This window comes from Toxotes jaculatrix, chromosome 19 (genome assembly GCF_017976425.1).
Source record: "Toxotes jaculatrix isolate fToxJac2 chromosome 19, fToxJac2.pri, whole genome shotgun sequence".
Lineage (NCBI taxonomy): Eukaryota > Metazoa > Chordata > Actinopteri > Toxotidae > Toxotes > Toxotes jaculatrix.
In genome coordinates this window covers 5202717-5227686 of record NC_054412.1, presented here as the reverse complement: position 1 = coordinate 5227686, position 24970 = coordinate 5202717, and the positions used below count along the sequence as shown (strand labels likewise).

The 24970-nt window shown below is 42.2% G+C and overlaps 1 protein-coding gene across 1 annotated transcript in view; it reads right to left on the bottom strand.

The window, feature by feature from the left end:
* sipa1l1 (signal-induced proliferation-associated 1 like 1) overlaps positions 1-24970 on the bottom strand; it is a 67536-nt gene that overhangs the window by 16974 nt on the left and 25592 nt on the right. Inside the window, exons 4-13 of the mRNA XM_041064403.1 lie at positions 20144-20208; positions 12858-13001; positions 11056-12618; positions 10557-10779; positions 10298-10428; positions 8763-8951; positions 7929-8103; positions 5986-6089; positions 5675-5832; positions 363-942 (exon numbers count right to left, since the gene is read on the bottom strand). Coding sequence (XP_040920337.1) covers positions 363-942; positions 5675-5832; positions 5986-6089; positions 7929-8103; positions 8763-8951; positions 10298-10428; positions 10557-10779; positions 11056-12483 — 2988 coding nt within the window. The 5' untranslated portion in view covers positions 12484-12618; positions 12858-13001; positions 20144-20208. The remainder of the gene's footprint in view (positions 1-362; positions 943-5674; positions 5833-5985; positions 6090-7928; positions 8104-8762; positions 8952-10297; positions 10429-10556; positions 10780-11055; positions 12619-12857; positions 13002-20143; positions 20209-24970) is intronic.

The following is a 24970-nucleotide window of genomic DNA, read 5'->3' as shown; positions in this document are numbered from 1 at the left end:
GGCATGTAGACACAAAAACGTTGTCATTCTGGCAGACTGACAGCCAACAATGAATAGTAGGAGAGACTGTGAGTGGGCCAGGTAAATGATCAATGGCAGCCAACCGCGTTTCAATCCATTGATCTGGTTTCTCAGTACTCGCCTGCTCTACATGAATGAATGTTTGTCACTTTTAGCTTTTGTCTTGTCCAGAGGGCTCTCACTACCACCTGGTTCAGTTTTGCAGTATGAGTAGCGCCACCCATTTGGTAACAGAGACCAAACTACATTATTTCTGCTCTTTTGGTAATGATTTCACAAATGATTAATATAATTATGAAAATAATCACACATGTAATGTATTGGTGTGTGCGTCTTCTAACCTCTAGACGTTTGACCACCTCTTTGAAATCCTCGGTGTTGTTACTGATACTCCTCAGAGACACGCTTTCTCCTCGCTCATAGAAAATCCGCAAAGACGCAGGGCTGCTCAGCGTCCAGCCAATCACGTCCTTCGTGGCACAGTTGAACACCACAGCCTTGGCCTCTTGGTCCAACAGGATGAGAAAGTCATTGGAAATGGACAGAAGAGCCTCCAGTTCCCCTCCAGTCCCGTGGTCCTCAGCGTGGACCAGCCAGGTCACCGCCCCAAGGCTTCGCAGCTCTGCCCCTCCATACGGCCGGCTCTTCTCTTTTTTCTTGTGGGCCAGTGAGATGAAAGGAAACTTTCCAGAGGGGTCGATGGGTGTGCTGGTGGTGTGGCGCTCAGCCAGGTCACGCAAGTACTCCTGGCGTGTTCGGGTGGCCATGGCACGGAACTTGTGCGACTTGTGAGCAGCATTTTCTGCATTGATGACCTTGGCCAGCAGGAAGTCCCGGAACACAGAGGACTTGGGGAAGGTCACACCCTCAGGGATTGGGGGGCCGAAAGAGGGCACGTCTTTGGAACGAGTGACGGCCACACTACAAGGGAAGAAGCAGATGAGGAAGAGAAAATGAGGCAAGAGGGGGAGGAAAGAAGGAAAAATGAGAGGAGAGAAGAGAAGAGAATAACTGGTGGTTAACAAATCAGTTGTTTCAGATGAGCCAACAGTTTGGCCGATTTAGGCTGCTGGGCGTTTCTCCTCAAACATCCCAGATCTTACTCAGTGTTTTATTGTGCTGTAAATCAACTCAAACTGTCACATCCAATGCTTGAAGTTTTCATGTCATTAAGATTTAAAAGTTAAAAATAGTGCAGCCAGGATCTGCAACATAGACAATGTTTGATCTAAAGCCTAATGCTGTTTGTTCACCCAAGTATGGGAACACAATAAAAATACAAAATCTTTTCTCAGGACTCAGACAAAAACAGAGTGAATCTGTAAGTGCTAAATGTGTCAGAGTTAGTTCCAGTCTCCTCTTTTCTCCTCTCGCTAAAATAATCTTCTTGGCTTCTGTATCATCTACTTCAGATTAGTTGTCTGCTGCTGTCTTTATTACCCTGAGTTATGCCCCTAAATGCTTTTCATAATAAGTATTAATGAGTTTACTATTATGTGGAGGCTATGTATACATGTCTTTTCCTTACAGCATGTATTTCATCTCCCTGTCCTATACCTCCCTGTTTTCGCTGCTCTCTCAACCTCCCTCCTCATCTCCTTTTTCCTTTCATTAAGTCCCTGGAATGGCCATCTGAGGCTGTTTGCCCTGTCTGGTATGTCAGGAACTCAGCTGAGTGGCCACGGAAAGGAAGGAGCAAAGAGGAGGAGGAGGATGAGGGGAGACTGCTATTCCAAATCTCCTGCCCAAAGCCCCAGAAAACCCAGAGTGAGAGAAAAGGAAAATGTGGCTAAGAACTGAAGACTGTGTGGGAGACTCTGAAAAGATACGGGAACGACTGCCCGCTGGGAAAAAAACAGCCTGCGGACACAAACAGTTATGGCAGTTAACAAAGGGTGTAAACAGTTTCCTGAAATGGCCTTTTATGAGGGCTAAAGAGCACTATATCCGTACATGGGTCACCTGTCCTAGGCTCAGCCTCTTCACGACCAAATGAGCTCAATCACAGATCTTCTCTCAGGTGATAATTACCAGCTGACAAGAGTAGCACTGGAAGTCAGGGCCCTCATCCCACACGCCTCCCTGCTGACATGCATCAGCACACATGTTGACACCAGGATTAATCGCTTTGTCTAATAAGCAACTACAGCCAATATGTCTCCCACATATTTCTAAACATACCTCAGTGACACCCAGTCCTCACAGGAGACATGTGGTGTTCAATTATACTAACCGTCAAATTGTTGACACCTAATTTCCCACCTTTCCTTATTTGTGACAGACAGAGGTAAGAGAGGAAGCGTTTTTTTTTTTTTTCTGGCTGAAACTGCCTCGGAGAGTGAAAACAAAATTTTATAGCGCAGGGCTGATAAATGAATGCTGGGAACACCCTCAGTAGATGCTAGTATATCAAAAATGTTGTACATGGCATATGTACTGAGCTCTCATAAAAAAAATAAAAAAAAATCAGTAGGGAAGAAGGTTGTGTGTGTGTACATGTGTGTAGGTGTAGGGTCATATAAACATGTTAACATAAACAGCCCTGCAGCTACTGTGCTAAGAATTGATGTCCGTTTTCATCTGACTGCTGGTTTTACTTTCAATATGAACCTTATCTCCCTCATTCTGCCATCACAGAGAATAATTCAAACAGCTGGCATCCTACTGTCAGTTCAAAGTTAATCTCATACGTTTCAGACTTTTTTTCTGCACCACCTTGTTTACGGGGATGTCTATTGTGTTTCTTTGACATTATGTCATATTCAAAAATGTGGACAAAAGGGATTTTACATACATATATATTTATAGAAACTTCATCAGCTACGACATCAAAGTTTATTATGTTTTTTTTGAAAAGGATTTGTTGGCATGATGTGAGCTAAACAAATCTTAGATAAAAAATAAAAAAAAACTGTCCTTAAAACTTTCACCTTGAAGCATTCTTATTTCAGTTGTTACTAGCATATAATGAATCTCTGAAAGATTTAGACTGACAGCCCATAAACAAGTAAGTGAGTCACAAGGCAATATTCGCCGGCATCTCTGTTGATGACAAATGAATCACGTAGGGTATTTTGGAGAGGAGCAGCTACAGTAAAGTGGTTATAAGCAGGCTGAACAAATGATTAAAATAAAATGTGACCTTTTATTCTTATTCTTCTCCATCACTACAAACATCACTCAATACATTACACTGGAGCTCTAAAAGCACTTGTACTGATCTCAAACACCTGTGAGTCAGTCAACCAAAGACCTGTGACTCATGCAGGACCGAAAGAAATGATGGAGAGAGAGAGAGAGAGAGAGAGAGAGAGAGAGAGAGAGAGAGAGAGAGAGAGAGAGAGAGAGAGAGAGGAATGAAAGACAAGAGGAAAAAAAAAATCAGAGAGCACAGAAAACCCATGAATGAGAATAAAGAGAGACCGAATGAGAAAACATGGTGAGGGTGAGAGAGCCAGAGAGAGAGAGAGAGAGGTGGGGGATAGGAGAATGTGGTGCAGTGGGGATTGCTGGGCTTGTGTGGCTGCTGTGTGATCCTCATGGCAGGAGGTCTGGCAGTAGAAATGAAAGAGTACATTCCTGTGGTTTCAGTGATTTGTGGTCTTATAAATATCTAGTCTGTGGGCAGCTCCGCTCCTCCAGCATCCACAACCTGCTGCCCACTGAGCCAGGGCGAGAAAAGGAACATGTCAATACCTATTGGAGCAGGAGGCTCAGAGGTGTGTGTGTGTGTGTGAATGGGTGTGGATGTGAGGGAGGTACACATAACATGTTTTTGTCTACTTGATGCAAGCAGCCCTCCGAGGATCAACCCTTTACGTTAGACAGTATTTCCAGTTAGGTTCGCGTAGCAGCTTTTTTGGCGAAGGTGGTCTAGACACTGGAGCAGAGAATGAATATTTTAAGGAAGGAGCGGGGTTAGAGACTCTGTGAAACTACTACCTACAGAACTTCAAATTGATGACTGTGGGAATGACATTACAGCCCTGTAATGGTAGTGTTTTCTATCACTGTCACGGTGTTAGTAATATACAGTAGAACACAGGAGAAGATGAATGTGAAGCCCATGGCACACGAAACTGTAATAAGCAGTAAAAGCCCAACAAATCATGAGTAGAGGAGTAGGAAAGGAAGAAAGTGATTTTTCACACTGTACAGAACATGTTCACCGGGTGTTACTTTAAGCTCAGTGATACAGTCACTACTACCTCAGTGTATGTAACTGTAGACTGTTTAGTCTAGTACAGTCTCATTACTTCGTAGAAGCATGTGTGTGGATGTATTTGCACTGGCATGTATTTTATTAAGCATATGCAACCATTCAGCCCTGAAGAAGATCTGTGAATTACTTGCTGTTCTGGAAATAAACTCTTAACACCATTTACTTTTCTACACGTGTTATGTGTTTGTTGATGGATTCACCATTTTAAACATATTAATTTAATTTCATATAAATTTGTGTTAAAATTGGAGCTTTTCCATTGTGAGTCTTCTGAGCCACCGTAGCTAGCAGCAGTGACAGTGCTACGGGGCGGAGGATGCTGACTAAAACCACTCCTGAACACACAATCGAATGTCATACCAGTCTCACTCGTCCTTTCTAGATGTATAATGTCCTCTGACAGCCCACAAACCACACTGAAAAATGTCACTGTCCACAGTGGACAACAAGAAGAACATTCAAGGCCAAGTCAGTGCTTTCTAAGACTTCTGAAACCCTGCTGACACGCTGGGCCGGGATCCCAGGTGAGTCTGGGAGAAAACCATGAGCCAGCATACTTGCACAACACAACACACCAAAGCTTCAAGCATTTAGCTCACACTTGCTTAATAAGTTATGACTCATGGTCAAATTCACTGTGGTGACTACAAATAGTAACTTATTTGTGAAACCTGATGTTTCACCTCTGTAGTGTGTTTTCACCTCAGAAAACTTCATTCACATTTGTGAATCACAGAAGGCACGTGTAAATAGTATTCGCTATATAGTCACGCTGTTGCAGGGCTCTCTGAGCGCGCGTGTTGTTGCTCAGTAACGAAGTAGCCCCATGGGGGACAATTAAGACCTAACACAATGTGCTCAGACGGCAATTAAAACTGCCATTAGTAGGAGAAGGGGGAAGGCTCATAGAGAGCAAGATAAGAGAGAATGACAGAGAGCTAGAAAAACAAGACAGAGGAAGGAGTAAACAGAGAATGAAATGTCCTTCAAAGCTGAACAGTTTTTAACATGAAACAGAGGAAAGGCAGAATGTTCATTATTTCTTAAAAATGACTCCAGGTTGGCACATTGTACTTCATATTACACATCTTTGACAATGTGGTAATAAATCGTGAGCTGTGGAGAGGGCTCTAAACACTCACAGCCTACTCCATCGTGGAGTGATTGAACTGCAAAGGCAATGAGAACTGTACAACTCTTTGAGCCAACAGATAAGAGTGTTATTGTTTCAGCAGTGATGGAAAGTGATTCACGAGAAGTAGGTATGCCAAAAGTTTCCATCTAGACTTTTTCAAAATGTATGTAATACAATGGCCTGAATATGACATGACACATTATAAGAACTCCAACCCCTGTTTTTAAGTCTGTATTAGTTTACCTATAAACTATGTCTACATACAATACGCTCTACGTGATGCTGTTAAATCTCACCTGTAGGAGCTGTTGTCGGAACAGGGGTTGTGTGCCCGCACAATCACAAAGACATGCTGGAAGTGTGAGCGAATGTTTTTGGGAGTGAAGGGAAGCGCCCCGGGTTCTTGGAACACAATCGTGACGATATCATTCCCAATATGACGCTTCCGCAGTAACTGGAAAAGTTCAAGAACAGCATAATAAGCAAAAGTTAACAACGCATTATTGAGTGAATTCAACTCGAGCTATTTTTTTTTTCATGAATAAAAAGCTGCTGGACGTACATATATTTCAGTGTGTTTGAAATGTGAGCTCTTTAATTAACATACCTGTTGTTTATTGTTGGGTGTGTAGGGCAGCATGGTAGACACGTGGAACATGATCTCATAGTCCTTGTAAGTGGTGTACAAGGAGTGGGTACCCGTCGAGTCAGCTGAGGGGGATACAGTTACATGTGAGTTCCTCCTGGTTTTAAATACAGACCGCTAAATCATCTGATTGGAACTGACCTTAGGCCACCCACTTCAGATTCAGAAAAGGTATTCACATTGTATTACCAAGTTTTTTTTGGTAAGATTATTGCCAATGTAAAAGCCATTTAACAGCTTTTGCTGTTTGTAATGTCACAGTCACAACTGAAAAACTCAAATAACTCACAATAAGCAATATTTATTAATTCTCTCTGAGACATTTCCATCATAAACCACCATACTATGAACAATTATAACCAAGTGTCCTCTTCGTGTGCCCTGTATTTGTCCGCTGAGCACGATGATCAGATGGCACAGTGTTTCCTGAGCTCTTAACAGGCTCTGGCCCTACAGAGAGCCACTGCATGTTAATAACCACCTCCACAGTCTATCAATGAACTCAACTCAGAGGACAAAACAGTCACAAGGTGTTTAAAAGGCCATACTCAACTTATCTAGATTACCTCAATTAATTACACTCCTTCTATAGGGAGTGCTTTCTATGGCTGTATTTAATTTGCTAGAGGTTACTGAAGGTTGTATTGCATGTCCTGCAAAAAATGACTGGGAGAGTTTTTGTCCCTCAAAGCATTATGGGGGATGATTTTACTGATATAAGGATAGCATGGAGTAGAATATCAAACACAGGCTTTGAAAAGTCACAGAGAGAGAGAGACCAAAAATATAAGAAAGCCTTCTCTGTTACAAACACAGAGGTGGTCAGGCACAGAAGACAAACACAGAGGATCAGTATCATTGTACCCAACAGAATGATATGACACCAAAGGCCATCTGTCACGTCTGAATCTGACATCTGTTTGTTTTGTTGTTTTTTAAATGCACTGCATAGAGGGGACACTGAAAAATGCCTGGAAGGACACCAGACAAATTAAAGTAGACTGAAGGGCTGAAATTAGAAGCAGAAGCCTCAAAAGTTAAGATGTTTCAAATGTCTGGGGCCTTATTTATAAACACCGCATACGGGCAAAAATGGGTTTGGAAGGAGTGTGCTGCAGTGCCACTGAACTTTGACATTTTGATGACTGAAAGAATTACCAACACCAAGCAAATCCAGATGTTAAAAGTGATTTTTAGATCATTTGAGACAACTAAACTTCAGACTCTGAGGTGTATATTTGGTGTGCTCTTTGCACACAAGAATGGATGGCCCATTTACCTGATTTACCCACAGTGGCTTCAACTATTGTCAGATCTGTGCCTGTAAACAACACCGATTAATGAGGGAGTCTCGAAGAAGAGAAGTATTCCAGTGTACGCCTACTCCCTAAGGATGAAACCCATGTTTTGCTGCTACAGATCAACACACTTTCCTGGCATATACTGTGGTATTTTACTAATTTCTCTTAATTAATGAAACAGTTTGGACCCCTGAGCTGGCAGTATTTGGAGCTGCTGCGACATTCTGCCACTGCACAAATTTTATGTTGCTGGTCACTCAGTTCTTTTTTAGATCTTACCTACACATTACAGTAAAGATCTTTTTGCTATCAGTTCCAAGAAACTAGTGATTCGGCTAATATGAATATCACATTGCATTTTCAGGCACTGAACCTCCACATTATGTCAGTGCTGTGGGTCACCTCCTGCATGCCACAATCCATTAAGCGCTTGCTGGGCGACTGAACTCAAGGCTCCTTCAATCAATGAGAACTTCTATTTAGTGTGTGTCAATCTGCATTAACCCTGCTGCTGTGGATCAAGTATTAGCCTCCGAGTCAGTATCGCACCATCTGCAGGTTTTTCCACTTCTAATTTCTGTTGCTCTCTGTGTGTGTACATACTCTTGGTGTCCAGCTGAGCTCGGTACTTGGTGAAGCCTTTGAGTCTAACCCTCTCCCCCAGCAGATGAAGGAACTCCTCCAGTGCGGGACCGGCTGATTCGTTGTTGTACATCTCCTCCTCGCTGCTCTGGCCTGCCATGCAGTACATCACCCCCACCTTCCGCTGGAAACTCAGCTGTAGACAGGACAGAAATTGTTTCAATGAAAAGGAGAGACACGGGTTTATTATTGTGTAGAAATCATGTCGGAATAACCACGCTGACATTATAGGGAGAACTCATGTTGACATTTTAAGAATAACCACCTTGGGATGTTCTGCAGTGATTGCGGTGCCATTTTCCAGAGAAATCATGTTGACATTTACAGAGGGTCAGCTTTTGATGATTGCATCAGGGAGCATGAGTATCAAAGAGCTTGTTTTGTGTTTTTTCTTCTTTTTTTGAAGTTGAGGTGTATGTGTATTTATGACACGCTTTGCCAATATGTGGTGGAGTTTCTCTCCTTAAATTCCACACAATAGTGTGTGCGAGTGACTGGTTATACAAAGCAAAAATAAATAAAATGAATAAATAAATAATTCGGCTCCACAATGAGCCACCCCCATCTTTGCTGCACACAGTACAAGATAATGGCTGGTAAACTTATGTCTTTAATTCAAAGGATGACCAATTATGCTCAATGGATCATATTCATGATGAATGATGAGGACAATATGAAGTCTGATTAATACTGTTTTTACTAAATGGATAGCGGAACAAAAGAAATTCTTCTAACATAAGCAATCAAAGGAATTAATCAAATCTCAATGAGCCCAATTCAGTTCCGTCTCCTTACCCCCTGCTCGTCCAGCTTCATCAGCTGCTCGGTGACCTTAGGTGTGTTGAGTGCCAGGCGCAGGCAGTGAACATTCAGCTCAGGCACCAGGTACTCCAGCACCTCTTTGAGAGGCAGGCCTCGACCTAGGCCGTGTTTGGCTGTGGAAGGTACTGCATCTTCCAGGATGGAGCCTCTCAGGGTATTTAGCTGGTGACAGCCATGCAGATGGAAAAGAGAAAGAAAACAGGAAAATCAAGGATCAGATCAACAACTAATTTTTCAAGTTCAGAGAAGAAAACTTAAATATCATTTGCAGTAAAACTGCTGAAACGACTTTTCCTCAGTGCAATGTGTTGGTTCTTTAAAATTCCCCCTATGACTGGCAACAACAAAACCAAAACTGGCTGTCCAGTCATACACAGAACAGTAGTAGGTCAGTGTTTGGAAAGCTGCATGGAAGCCTGTCATGAGGCCTAAAGGCCTGTTTGATTCAATTAAACTTGCAGTATAAGATGGCTCTTCGGGCTAAAACAAACTCAGGGAGAACTTCCATGAATAAATCAAGAGGACAGTAGAAGGACCAGGGACTGAATATCTATCATGGACAAATAAACACAGCTGGATATCCATAGTGGCCCCATGGCTCTTAAGAATCACTTATAAGCGTCTGTGTTTTGTGTTTGTGTGTCTTCACGTAGTGTTTGGCAGGCCCAGTGTTTGTGCCAACACCCTCAGGGTTAAACAAACGGAGGAAGAGAAGCATTCTTGCTGACGAGAGGACAATCGCTGTCCTCGGTGGACACTGGACTCTCTTCAACATCAGTGCATTACACTCACTCCCACGCAGACACACAGACATATACATCTATACCTGCCCACGTCCCTGCTCTGAAAATAGCAATTAGAGAGGAGAGAGGGAGGCAAAAGAAAGGAAGAAAATAGAGGAGAACATAGCACAGTAGGTCGTGCGTCATCCCGAGAGATTGGAAGGGCTATTACTCATGGTGCGCTTCAATACAAGAGCAATGCTTTTCCTTCTCGACTCAAATACCTTTGGCGCTATTTTAGTCTCGTTTAGCTGCAAAATGGCACAGCTCAGTCCTTCACAGATGAAGGCTGACAAAGATGGTAGGTGGGCGTTCAGCTCTGGGAATGAGGACATGGATCTGTGGCTCTAGTGTATATAGGAGGAGATGGCAGCAAGGGCTAGAGGGATTCACTAAAGATTTCCTCTCTCTGCGAACTGGATATTGAGCATCGTGAATGAACATTTGGGATAATAAATTACATATGGAATCGAACACGTGACAATTTGTGGAGGTGTAAATGAACGGAGGCGGGGCATCAGAAGTCTTGTATCTGTAGCTGCATCTGACAACCTTGAGATGAAATCCCAACCCCCGGGAACAGCTACTAATATTGTTTATCCCAGTGAAGGGGGACAACAATTAAAAACAAATCCTATAAAAAACAATCAACAAATCAAGTTGATAAAACCCAACATATGTCAAAATGCAAAGGTGTAGGAGGATCATGTGTCCTTTTCAATGTACCTCACTCGTTCTGAAGATGACCCTGTAGTTGTACTGCTGGCCATGTTCCTTGTGTTCTTCCAGCTTCTCCCTCCTCAGACTCACTGCCACTGGGCCCAGGTTCTCATCTACGCCCAGATAGTTCCAGTGTTCTAGGGGTGGGGAGGAAGGAATGGACACAAAAGGATGATGTTAAAAAGAGGAGAAAAAGTATGAGAACTTGGGTAATTTAAGCATGGCTTTGCAATATGTTCTAGCCCAACTAACCCATTTTGCTTACCTCTGAGGTAGAAGTACTTTCGGTAGTAATAGGCGCCAAGATCAACGTGTTCCACAATGTATCGTTTGGACCTGTCAGCATGCTGGCTTGGCCCGTCCTTGGGAGCCTCCAACACAGCAACACCAGCATTGGTAAAACGTGTAGTGAGGGTGGCATCCAAGGGTCCTTCCTCTGTACTGCCAGAAGAATTGCTTGAGCTCCCACCACTACCTATGCTGCCCTGCTGGAAGATGAAAGACAAAAGAAAAGTGAGGCGATTGAGCTGACAAATATTTTGGCATTTAATCTTCAGTGCATCTTCACTATGCAGTAATCACTTTGACCTTCCATCTCTGTGTTTTCAAAATGCCCAGAAAATTGAGGAATTAATTGTGCAGACTGCTGTTTTAAGATTAAAAACTGAAGAGCCCCAGAGAATCTTTTCAGGAATGAAAACAACCAGATTCATATATATTTTTTTAACAAAAATTTCAATATTATGTTCTTGCACAAAACCTACCTGCTTAACAGGAGAGATGTTTCTCTCACCCTCTCCACCAATCTCATTTCTGAAACAAGGGCAACTGAGCACCAGATCATTGCTCTTGTCATCACCAGGGTCCAAGGCTGGGTTGGTACTATGTCCTCCAGCCCCCTCCTTGCTCAGCTCCTCCTGTGAGCCACAGGGGGACCCATACACTCCGCTCTGATTGGAGGAGAGGGAGGACGTGGCTGAAGCAGAGGCAGCAGCAGCAGCTGAGGCACCGGTTGTGGTGTTCTTGCGTTTGGCCCCAGACTGCCGACTTTGGATTGCCTCATTGAGGTCAAAGAGCAGAGACTGAACATCGAAATGGGCAAAGCCTTTTTGGCAAACCCAGGGTTTGGGAGGTGGGCCACTCTCATCTCCCTTCCCCCCGTCTTCAACATCGGAGCCAGCCCTTGATGTGTCACCCTCCACTTTAACACTGCGCAGCTTACGGAATATGGACTCTCCACCTGTCTCTGACTTTGATCTCCTCTTCAAGTGCTTCTCTCGTTCCTTCAGCCGACTGGCAGGACTACCTCTGGCAGGACCTAAAGGTCCATCTGGCAGGTCAAGGGCAGCCTGTTTTATGGGGGCCACGGTAAGGAGCTCCGTTAACCTCTCTGGGGCTGGGCTTCGCTGATCAGGGGCCTCAGAGGACTGGTATCCCTTTAGCATGTCAAAGAAACTCTCTCCTGACACACCATGTTTATCTATGGATGAAGTGCTGCCGTACTCACGGTGCATGGGTGTCCAGCCTGAGAAAGACCAGCCCTCATTACTGTCCCCATCCAGTTCACTAATAGTTATATCACTGTTGCTGCGCTGGCGTATGCGCCTCATGCCTTTGCGAGGTGAGCCCAGATAGCCATCCGGTGACAGGAAACGATTGTCCTTCCCCTTGCTTTGCATCTTGCTCTTAAGGGTGTTGTGGATGTTGCGCAGCATGGATGAGTCCTGAGGGCTTATCAGGTGTCCCAGCTTGGCTGACAGATTGCTGTGGGCTGTGACGGCTGACACCCCTCCAGTTCCGCTGCCACTACTACCACTACCACCACCACCACCTCCACTTCCTCCTCCTCCTCCTCCCCCTCCTCCAAGTCTTTCTCGATCTCCACTTCCTGATCCTGAAGAGCTGGTAGTGTTGGTAGAGCTGGGTGAGTCTGTTTCCACAGTAATATGCCAAACACCCCCTCCTCCCCCGTCTTTCCTTGGGGGCCAGTCAGCCACACGAGCCCGAACCCCCATCTTGGGGACGCCGGGGTTGGTGCCGGTGGTGGAGGAAGAGGAAATGTGGGCGCTCTCGCTACGTGGTGGTGGCGCCCCTCCATTGGGCAGTCGCAGGCGGCGAGTGTAGAACTCATCACTTGCCGGCACTGAGCCCCCAACCGAGCGCTCTGTCTGAGAACGCTTCAGACTGGTCATGATGGAAATGGGAGAGGGTGCAGGGAGGGGAGATGGGAGGGAAAGTTAGGGATGGGGTGCTGATGGACTTAGATTAGGGTCAACATAATGCCCACTGAGTGAAGAGATGAGAGAGTCTCATGGACACATTTGGTGCTGCAGAATGAGCAAAGGAAAAGAAGACATGAATGAGGTACAATGTTGAATAAACAGCAGTCAACAAAAGATTTTAAATCCGTGGTCTCCAATAAAAAAGAATGGCAGCAATTACATCTATAATATACCATTGATAGAACATTCAGTACTTTTATCTGTAATGTCATTGCTCAACATTATGTTCCAGATCATAAGTTTGTATTCTTTTTTTTAAATAAAGAATAGTAGAGAAGATGTACCTTTTTGTAGCTGGAGCTTAACGGCTGGAAATGTGTTGAGGATGAGCTTTGAGCTGAAGTCACTAAAAGGTAGTCTGGAGTGCAGTCATGCTATAAGTGAACTCAATTCAGTCTGGATGGGACCGACCCAGCAACTGAGAATAACTGTACAGAGAGAGAAAGATTATAGGTAGAGAGGAAGAATCAAGTTAGAGAGAATTTAGCATCACATCAATTTCATTTACTTCAACACACATTTACTGATAAAGCAGACAATGTGGAAACTACAGTATTTCTGTGAAATTCAGAACAATGAAGCATGTCATCTCATGTCATCATAGCACAGAAAAACAACCATCTAACTGTGGCTATATTTGAGAGAGCCATGACGTCTGCTCCGGTTCTGTCGGTGGAGGACTTTGCCTGGGATAAACCTTCTTGGCCTGGATTTGGAGACCACAGGTTTTTTTTTTACGGAAAGGTTTTGTTACAAAATATTATGCATGGACTTGAAAAGACATGGTCATTTGCCAGGCAGCAAGGGTCCAACAAAAAGATGTTAGGAATCGCAGAAGCTGGCATTTTTGGAGCCTGACGAATACACAGGGACTCAAACTCCAGATATCTAGGGCATCTTCTGCCTTGATTGTGACCATGTCTGATTAGAGCCCCCTTAACTTTATAAAAGTGCAATACTAAATCACTGGAGTTCTCATTTAAGCACAACACTTTCAGTTTCTTTCCTTCAAGTATCAGCTAGATACCTAAAAAAAAAAGCAAAACTGCTTCTTGTCATCATTGCCAAGAGAGTTGTGTCGCGTTTGTTATTCAAATTTGTCTTCATGGGATCAAACAAACCTTGACACTATGGTTCCAAGCACTGAGGGATATTTGGGTTGATAACTCTTAATCGAAGAACCCAGACAACGGATTTCCCCTCAACGGTGCCAGGAAATCCCATATGTACAAAATCAATACTTATAGTTAGCTTAGTCAGTCAAAAACAATGTGACGGCTATTGCCTTACACAGCCATTAATTAAATAGCTGAGGAGAGAGTTCAGTTTACTTGAGTATGTGTTTGTGTACTGGTTTGTCCATAATGGTGCACTACCTCTCTCTTTCAGACCTCACTTTGTATCACCATGGAGATAAGGACTTGTACAGTGCAAGTTGCTGTGAGTGTGTGTGTGTGTGAGAGAGAGAGAGAGAGAGAGAGAGAGAGAGAGAGAGAGAGAGAGAGAGAGAGAGAGAGAGAGAGAGAGAGAGAAAGAGAACAAGGGCAATTGATTCCTTCCCTTCCCACAGACCTCGCTGTGAATAGTTTCTATCTGAACAACCTCTATCCGGTGTGTGGATTATCCAGAGAAACCAGGACATTGTTTTGGTACAGACACATTACTGATGAGTTTTTTGTAATGCAATTTTCAATGCTTTAAGCAGGACAAACAAAACAGCCTTCACTTCCAATTTCACAGATAAATCACAAAGCCAAAACCATCTGTATGGATTAATATTAGTAACTGAAAAAAGTTTTTTTTTTTTCTTTAAATGGTTGAACTGTCCCTTTAACAAAGATCTGAGGTGCTGTATAGTAGTATTCTCTGGCCTTGAGGCCAGTAATCGTGACACTACAGTATCTACCCTCCTTTAATGTTGTTTGTGCCGAGGCTCGTGTTGTGGACATTTCTGATATGCTAAAGAGGACTTTCACGTTTCTGCTGGAGATCATTTTAGAAAGAACGACAAGAGAATACACACTGTAAATTTATCTCAAAGTTCACCAGCGTGTGAGTTGTCTCAAGTGTTATATTTGTAGATATACATATACATATATACTGGGTGTATAATGTTTCAACAATTTCAATTCGCTCTCGAAAGAGATTGTGAATTGTGCAATGGAAAGAGCATGAATATAGATGAACCTCCTCAGAGGGGTTTTCTTCTGTGCATGCAAAATCACTTGAACATGTCAAACTTTTTACTTCATCGCAAATGTTAAAAATCAGTGAAAACCAGTATGTCCCCAATGTCGACCAGTAGTTCTCCACTCTTTTCAGAACGGCTTTGATTCAACTGGAATCCACAAAATAACAAATCACAGATAAAGCATTGCACCATCACAAAAGTAGCATTTATCAAAGTAGGGAATGCACTGTTTTGGGAAAGAATGTGTCAGCTAATAAGCCTCTTTACCTCCAGCAAACTTCCATGGAAGAAGTATAAAAAGGTTGTCAGGTATTAGTTTCCTGACATCCAGGCAGATTTTGGTCCTTGTCACGATGGACAAAGTTTAGCAGATTCCACTGTGGCCCTGCTTATGGCACATCGAGGCCAGGAGCTCTTCCATAACTGTCACTACTAAAGCCAGTGTTTCCATTATATACATTTTGCGTTGCAAAATTGTTGCCGTCACTGCAATGTCACGGAGTCACAATTACACGACTCTGACTCGGATACAGGAAGTGGAGACGTGTGGCGACGCCCGGCCGAGGCGAGAAGGACAGAAAGAAAGAGGAGACAAAGAAAGAGAAGAAAGAGAGATGTAGATGTTACTAGCAAACATTAAGGATATTCACTCCTAGTGCCAGAATACTACATGTGCACACCACCCACGTACAACAAAACAACACATTTGAATTTTTCCTGTTATATACAAACTGTATATAGAATTCTTTAGTGTTAAAAGTGACTAATCAGCAGCTTCTGAGTATGTAAACTGTACATGAAAATGAAAAGCATTACTGTTTGTTTATTTGTAAGGGTACCTCTCTACACCACTCCTAGTTATTTTAGCATTACTGATTGAACACTATGTAAGTGCTGGAGTAGAAAGTCAGCAGTAAAACTTTGCTGCCCTCCACTATAAGCCACTGATGCCTCTGAAGTCACACTCAAAAAGTATATCCCAAATAACTACCTGCAGAGCACCTTCTCCTTCTCCATAGGACAGTAGTCCTTAATGAGTGGAAGAGAGACCAAGAGTTGGAGAAGACAGTGAGAGGGGAGAGGATTACACTGTGTGTTAGGCTGGAAGACTGGGAATTGAAACGAATGAATGTGTTGTAGAATGCCTCTCTGCGGCCACAAAGGACCAATTACACTGACAGATACAGAGTAACCTTTAGCAGTGTCTAAACGAGGTCGATTCCTGAAGTAAATATGTGGCATCAATGCTCAATGCAGCTAAGTGCTGCTGAGGTTGTCTTTCTGGCACAGTCGACTGGAAACTGTTAACAGAGGGACTTATTTGCATATTACAGACGATGGTGGCTGGGACCATAAGCGCGACATTACAAAACCAGAAAGCACTGTGATATTTTATATTACAGATACAAATCTTGTAATTCATAGGAGAGTGAGTTTAATAACCAATTATCTACAGATGGAGTTCTGTGCTAAAAAGGCTGTAACTTTGGATGATGTTAAGGACCGCTGAAGCCTCATAAAACACATTTTTGCACGACAGCAAGTTTTATTACTCATGTCTTCCACTCAAGTTGTGCTATGAAGGGAACGTTTCAAGGTCAAAGGGAATAATTACAGTGGCCAGTAACTCTTCCAATGTACATAAGGATATGTGAATATTGTTTCAAGACTTAATAAGCTGGGAATCCATCCTTTAATAAACTGAAATACTGCAGCTTTGTTTTGTACTACTACTTTTCTGTGATGAAGAAGCGGTACTTTTAGGTAAGTGCTAAATTAATGGATCATTATTATTATTATTATTATTATTATTATTAACATAATCATTTGTATTCATATTTGTAGTAGTTGTAGCACTAGTAGTAGCAGTAGCAATGGTGGTGGCAGCAGAAACAGTATCAGCAGAAACGGCAGCAAAATTAACAAAATTAATGTATAATAAAAGAATTAAACACCCACATGTAACCATGTTGTGTGGAAAAAAAAATGGGTTGGCTTAAATACAACTGTAGAATATGCCAAGACAATTTTATGCTAATTGTCCTGGTTTCTAGCCTCGCCCCAGCAGAGCTATAAGGAAAAGGATAGACTGCAATTAGTTTGTAGTGATATGTTAAAGGAAACTAATGAGGCCATAATAATGTCATGGACTGTGTGTAAAGTTGAGTATTTGTCAATGGCAGAGGGACTTTTTATTACCAGTCATCATAAATGACATCTTTTATTTAATGGGTCTCTCATCTCTAATAATATATGTAACAATAATTTCCCACCAAGTTTCCTAGAAAGATTTATGTAATGTGGTACTATTTATAGGTAAAATAAAGACACAGATCTGAGGCAGTTTTTGAATTTAATAAGTTTTGTTGAGTTCATCAGCAATTGTTGATTTGTGGAGTTTCCTTCAAAGAAGTGCTCAAATTAAACTCAAGAAATTATTCATTATTCTTCACACATATGTTCAGCTGTGTGCATGCCTATAGACAAATTTCACATTTTTTGTATTCACCTAAAATGCTCTATTGACAAAGACTCTAGTTTTTGCTGGAAATTAACTATAATTAATTAATTGACATGTACCAGTGTGGACACGAAATTACATTTCCAGAAACCTTCCTATGAATTAACAGCTGCATCTCAGCTCATTTTTCTGAAAACATAGAAAACTATGGGACTAATTCATTAGTGAGAACTGTCATAATGTTTTCATTATTGTTACCACGGTGATTTAAATATAGGTAAACCACAGTGCTGCTTAAGATCTTTTAAAATGTGTCTGGTTGCTACAGTCTACAGGTTGTTGTCAAGCAGCACAGGTGTGCCAGCATGGGAACCGTGTGACTGTGAATCCGATCCAGTGCACAGTGAGTCATACACACCTGAAAATTACAGAGCAGATGAGCTGACTGACTAAGTGACTGACAGAGGCTAGTGCTGAACAATGAAAGGAGACAGAGTCATAGGAAGGCTCTTGAAAAGAGAGGGCGCAAAGAGTTGAGCAGAAGGTTCTCTGTGTGTGTGTGTGTGTGTGTGTCTGTGTGTGTGTGTGTTTGTGTAGCTTGACAATGATAGAAATGATAGAAATGGATGATAGAATCCCTCTATTATGCATTTCTTCTCTCTGTTCGCAAAAATACTGTAATTTAGAACCGGTTAATATTTTTAGACAACCGCAGGGTGAATTAGAGTTCTGTATTCATTAATCAGCATGCATTGTAGCTGTAGAAAAAAATGGATAGTTTTTCCAAGGCCTGTGTTTAACCAAAATCACCACCTTGTAATCACGGAGCAGTTATTTAATGAGAGAAACATGGAGGCAGAGGAGTAAAGAAAACAACAAAATTTAAAGAAAATGAGAGGAGAAGCAAAACTGTAAGTTAGTGTCAGCTGTGCTGTTGTTTTATTTCACCATATCTTTGACAGTGCTACACCTGTTTCCCCAAGCAGACACCATTACCACACAGACTGGTGAGTCAAGTCAAGTCGCGTCATGTTTTTGTAAATCCAGCTAACACATAACTCTGTCTCAATGGGTTTCACAGGCCCGCAACACAAACAGTTTCAGATACAGCACAAGCTCTCTAAGGCGACGAGGAAGAGAAACCACAAGCCTTTGGACAGAAGAAAGAAATCTTTCAAGAGCAAACTGAAAAAGAAAACCCCTCTTGTTGGATGGCTGGGGTGCCCCAGGAGCTGTAGGTGGGAAAATGCCAATTACCAATAAACAGAAAGAGAGAGACACTGACTCAAACTTTGCTGTTCAAACACCTGCTGCCAAGACGCTGCTGGCCATAGATGTTGGCAATGAAGGCTAAACATCTGCGCATGTGAGCTTGCATTCGTTCACCATTGGACGCGAAGCCACTGCCGGTAAGACAAAGAGCGACAGGACCGAAAAACATGGGAAAGATCCAGATTGTGACTCAGGCAATCAGTGTACACCCACAAGTGTCTCCTTCTCTGTCTCACACACAAAAGACCCAGATGACGAGTAATGTTGCATCACGTTATTTTTTTTCTCACCCAAGTCATCGTTCCCAGGCTCAGTGGCATTAGTGGCTCTCAGTTTCCAGTTGGTTTAATGTTTATGTGAAAGTAGACTGGAAAGAATAAAACTCTGCAGTCACATTCAAACTTCAGTAAACATAAAGTACATGCAGAAAGTTTCTGAGTAGTTAGCTGATAGTTTCAAGTGTTCTGTGGAAACTGCAATTCACTTTTGCAGTTGCAATTCTAAAAACTGCCATGCACCAGAAACGCACCTGAAACAAAAATGTTGAACAAAATGAAGGTATGTCAAACTGCCCATGTGATAAAATGTGAAAGTAGTGGCCGCGTGTTCTTAGATGCTATACAGCCATGTGAAAACAGCTTTTCATCTCAGCTTGCCTGAGTGCAGATGAGGAAATGGCAGGCCAAGACACAGAGGGAAGATAAGGAGGGAAAAAAAAAATAAATCAAACATTATTCTCTTTGAAAGCTCCCAGGCAGCAGGCACTCCAAAGTGTTGGAGTTTCGACTCAGAGCCTTTCAAAGTGAAATTGTAATTGTGTGGAAAGATAAACGTGCTTTGCTGTTTTTTGCTCCCTCTGCAGAGCTTGGCAGTGGGGAGGGGTCCCCTCTCTGGCTCACTGAAATGTAAAAGGGGCTTTTAGGTTCTCTGAAGTCTGCCGGTGTTGTCTTTTGCTCTCGAGTGTGAAATTGCGAAGGCGTTCTACGACGCACCCTCCCCTATCCCCAACTGTCACAGTACGGCAATGGAGGCAGCGGGAGGAGATGAGCATGGAGATTTGACCGAGTTATGAGAGAGGGGCCTGTGCATGTGTGAGTGTGTGTAACAACAGTTGCAGTAAGTGGCTGTGACATAGTGGTGAAATATATATTTTTTTTTTCTGTACTTCCAGATAATTAAAAGGTTTTTATGTATGAATAAATAAGAAAATCCTCCACAAAAAATACCCCTTTAGTAAGGCCTCTTTAGGCCACTGTGCAGTGGCTCTGAAGAAAGATGTTACTGACATGAATTTTCTTTTCAAATTGCTTTTCAAACAGCTTGTAATGACCAGGAGTGCGGCTTGCTGTGCAGTGAAGCCGTCAAGGTTGTAGCCTTCATTTTAAAGTCTTAAATGTGTAGTGTTTTTATTCATATGATCACTGTGTTTCTCACCTCCATTTCAGCAGAAGCTTTTTACTGTCTCATTAATCAAACAGATGTTTCTGAAGCACTGAGTCACAAACATGGAACATCTCATTTCCATTTACGTGACTCATTTCTTCATGACTCCATTGAAACTTCTATTAGTTTCATTGTCACCTGCATTTGAATTTCACAAAAGCTGAAATATGCACAAGCTTTATAGAAGTGTGAAATATTCTTACCTGGACTTGATTAAAAATGTCTCCTTTGACTGTGGGTGCCTGGATCTCTTGTGCACTCAAATCACCTAAAATGACAAAGAAGACAAAAGGCTGAGTGTAGCTAGGTTCAACCTCTGCCTCTTTCATCTTGGCTAAATCAAGTTTATTATATTCAGAATCATAAGAGATGTGAAGATGCAGGAATATCAGCTGATGACTGTCGAATCCCCCTCAAGTGAGTGAAGGACCCGATTAGCACTAGTTTACCATCTAGTACAGGAATCACAATAAAACCAAAGTCAGTGCAAACTGCACATCTTTTAACAACAAAGTCACTCAGCGTAGGTGACAGCGTCATATATTTCTTTTTATACTTCAGATTGTTTTTCTAGGTTTTGTATCCAATCACATCACTTCATGGGGAAATGTCTTTGCTGCACATTACACTCAATTGGCATTTATGTTGAAACTGTTTTAGAGAGATGTTGATTCATCTTGATATGTCAGTGAGGTTAGACCCAAATCCCAGGAAAGTTAAACCACCTAATGGGTGTTTAAAATAGCTAAAGCAAAAATGCATTTCCCGTGTACAGAATTTATTTGTGTTGAATATATTTCCTCTAACCCAAAAACAGTCTTTAGATTTTATTTTTCTTTTCCCCATGGAAATGCAGTACCAGATGCAGATTGATTAAAAAGCCTGATAGAAAGCTGCCTTCCAACTTGACTTTACCTCCCCTATCAGAGGTTAGCTAGTGAGCTTGTTTTCAATGCTTTTAAGAGTCACATTTACCAGTGAACATGTTAACACATCCCACAGTCCGTCCCTCTGGATTAACAGTTATGATGATTCCTGTTTCTATGGGGAAAACTAGAAATAGGGGTGGCAGGAAACAGAGGGGGGAGAAAACAGGACAGGGATAAGTGCCACTTAGTGTTTCAGGACCACGTTCTGAAACAATGACATAAATAGCTATGGCTTTGCCCACATCTCCAGTGTACAAACGTGTGTGTGCATGTTTGTACAGTTCCCACAGCAAAAAAAAAACAAAAAAACTGGTTAACATACCAGTACCCTGAGAATACACATGTACGGGAAGGTGGGGGGATTTACCTCAAGATTGCATACGACTGTTCCTTCTGCTCAGCAAAGCAGTTGGAGCAAAGCCACAAACCATATCTACAGCAAGACAGCGATACCTGTTTCACCATCACACACACACTTCCTGCCTTCGTCCTACCGTGTTGCAGGGGTCTAACACTCACTTCCTCTTTGCTGTACCTCCATGATACAAGAGATGGTCCTATTTATTTTGCATCTATGTTTCAGCACAAATACATTGAAAAAGTAAAGATGATGGAGAATATATGTGAATGTTAAATACCAAATACAGTATTAATGCACAAGAAATATATACTGTACAGCAGTTTGACACCACAGGAACATCTGAATAACAATTCAATACAACAACACAACATTACGTGCTATCTTTGTGGAGCTTACAAAGCTCAACTTTTGTTGATGTTTTTTATTGCACTAGTTTGCACTGACAGGCGCTTCAGTTATTCCAGCAATACTAGTTCAATCTCTATTGAACTAAACTTCTAAGTGCTGCTGATTCGCATCCAGCCAATATCTCATGGAATGAACTACTGAACTACTATGCTCTTCACCATCACACTGGATTTAAACCATTCACACAGGACAGTGGTATCTGGGTCGTGCGAGCTCTGATGAATCAGGTCCACACAGCCAATTGCCCCCATGACGGGCCGATCTATTATTTATGGCGAGCAGAGAGGATTTTTGGAGGGTGGGGGTCGGCTGGTTGGTTGGTAGATAGGTAGAGTGATTTTCCCTGCAGGCTGATCTGTTATTTATAGGCTGATAATAGTGATGTAATGGCGTTACCTCACTGCTCAAACAATCACACGTTATGCATGATTGAGATGGCACTTTTAATATTTGGTCAACAATATTTTCACATGAACTGTGAGCATGTCCTCCCTCGGAGTCTGGTTATTCCAAAACATTTTCCGCACAGCAACAATGAATATTCTGTTGAGTTTACAAGTGTCTGTATGAGATGCTCTTATTTTTGGTCTGTTAAGCCACAGTGCCCATCATTGTTGCCACATACACATTGTAGTAGTACAGAACTAATTAAACATGAAGATATCATTTATCATTAAAGCAGCTTAAACTGCAATAGCTAAACCCAAATGGGACACTGGAGTAGTAGCAAAGGGGCTAATGTGATGCAAAGTAATTTGCTAAGAATCTCAGGCTGACAAGCAGTTGTTTCTTTCTCTGAAACACCTCGACACTTTCTGACATTTACTGCAAAATGCATGCTGTCACACCTTGTTCACTCTTGGGTGTCTCTATAGGACAATAAATAAGTAAACAGTGGAGAACACATGCATGCACTCAGCCGCACACAGACAGAATGAGGGGCCTATCTGAGAGGTTCCAATCCATTTACCATAGCGCTTTGGTGCCTAAAAATAAGCAACTGAAACTAACCAAGCTGCAGGCATCATGCTTGAAGGACACTGTTTAGGCTCCTCGGATTCATAGGGATTTGGCAGCAGCTGCGCAGTGTGTGTGTGTGTGTGTGTGTGTGTGTGTGTGTGTGTTAATGATGCATTTATCCTCAGAACTGGCATCTGTGCGATACTAGCCAGAACATGACAGATACGGAAAAAAAAAAAAATTAAAGTTACAAATTTATTAAAGATGTGTGTTTCTGGCAGAGTACACAGTGCACCTCTCAAGACTAGTTAACTAAACTTACTTAAACTAAGAGAACTCAGTGACTCTTCCTCCACAAAATGTGCCTCCACCAAGCTATATAAGAGTAGCCAAGCACATAGAGTCAAGTGGTCTGCTATTAAGATGGGAGCTGACATCTAAATAGCCTTGGGGAACGATCTCAATTACACTTAAAAAAAAAAAAAAAAGTTTTGTACATCAGTGCCAAACTGTTCAAGAGAGAATTACATTGCATTTAAGAAGTGATTATTTTTCCCCACTTATGCTTGTCAGCTCTGCTGCCTCTGTTTGTAGGCTGGTCTGACCTCAGCTGTGAGGCGGCATTGTTAAAAATAAAATCACTGATCAGGTGAAATTTGGCTTCCCGTGAGCACTCTAACCCATTTTTTTTTCTGACTTCATCCATTCAGTTACATTTAATAGAGCAAAATGTCATTAAAATAGTAAAACACATTATGAGCGAACGGCTCAGTCAGCTGCGCTCAGACAGCGGCAATGGAGCCGCCTGGTCCTCTGCAAGAGCCACCTCCGCACCACCACCAAGAGACCTCTAATCTGTGCCAATCAGATGACGCTAAACAGCCATTTGTTGTTGAATTGGGCACCAGTGCACGCCCCCTCCTCATATCAACAGCCACTGCAGACCCTAGCAAAACGCTGGCAACGTAGCAAAGGCAGGCACAGCAGAGAGGGTGACAGAAATAGCAGAGTGGTGAATAATGGAGAAAAAAAAAACTGTGGTGTAATTAACATGGTGGCTGGAGGCTGATGTACTGTAGGGAGATAAAGAAAGGGAGTGAAGTGAGGGCGTTGAGAAAGAGCATGGAGAAGAGATAAGGAAAAGATGAGAAATTAAATGAATTACAGAGTGGGGAGTTTCAGAAAGGAACAGTTTGGAAGAAAGGAAAACAGAGAAGCGAACACAACTGAGGGAAACAGAGTAAATAAGAGAGCAAACAAAATACAGAGCCGTCATCAAAACTAAAGAGTAAATCAAATCCTGGTACTGGGCAGAAACTATGTCATACTCAAATTATATACCTTAATTTAAGGACTATTCTATGTAAAAAAAAAAAAAAAAAAAAAATCAACCGATATATGAGAATCAACCTATAACAGAGGGCGACACAAAGGGACAGAGACAGAGGGAGACACGAAGGAACAGACAGAAATATAGATGATAATTACACGTTTCCCAGCAGCAAGTACATCTCAACAAGCTCTCACTAGCTCTGTTTCCGTTCTATAATCCAACGTTCACTTTTAACTGGTAGCACAGGGGACATTTAATTGATATGAATCCAGTCTACAGAGTAAATGAGGATATCGTGTTATTCGTAGCCTCATTGTGCAGGTGACTTCTTGAGCCACAGACAGAAAGCGATGGATTACAGCCATCAGAAAAGAGCTGCAGATTTCCAAAATGGCGCTGCTCTGCGTGGGCAACAGTGAGCTGGAACAGCACTGCAGTACGGAGAGGAGTAAGAAGGACTGAGAGTGAAAGCAGCTCATTCTCCAATATTTGTGTATGTGTAGTTTCTCTGTCAGAAGAAAGAGGAGGACAGACAGAGATCCATGGACAGGAGGTGAGAAGAGACAAGCAAGAAAAATGACAAGAAAGGGAAATATGAGTGGAGCCACAGAGTAATTCAACAGATTCCAACAAATTAAACAACAAGAAATTAAAGGGGCCAGTATACGATGTTACTGTTGAACAACGTATCATACATAATTACAAACCACGTCTTTACTAGTAAAAGTGTTTTAGGTGGGACAACGTCTCTTCCTTAGAGACAGCATCCACACTAAAACTGAAAGGCTGGAAAAAAACTGAAATCAGTCACAAGACATGAAAACAAAATGGACGGCTTTTGGGTGGAGAAGGAACTTTGCAAAGAATAAAGGCCCCTGAAAAGCTATTTAAACCCTGTAAAAAAAAAAAAAAAAAAAAAAAAAGTGTTACCAAAGTAAAAGTTAAATACAGGTGGCTGTAACGTGCAGTGAATATATAGTAAGGAAACCCTGTTCCTTCCTGTTGCTTTCCGATCCAGGGTTGTGTCGGCCTGTGCTGC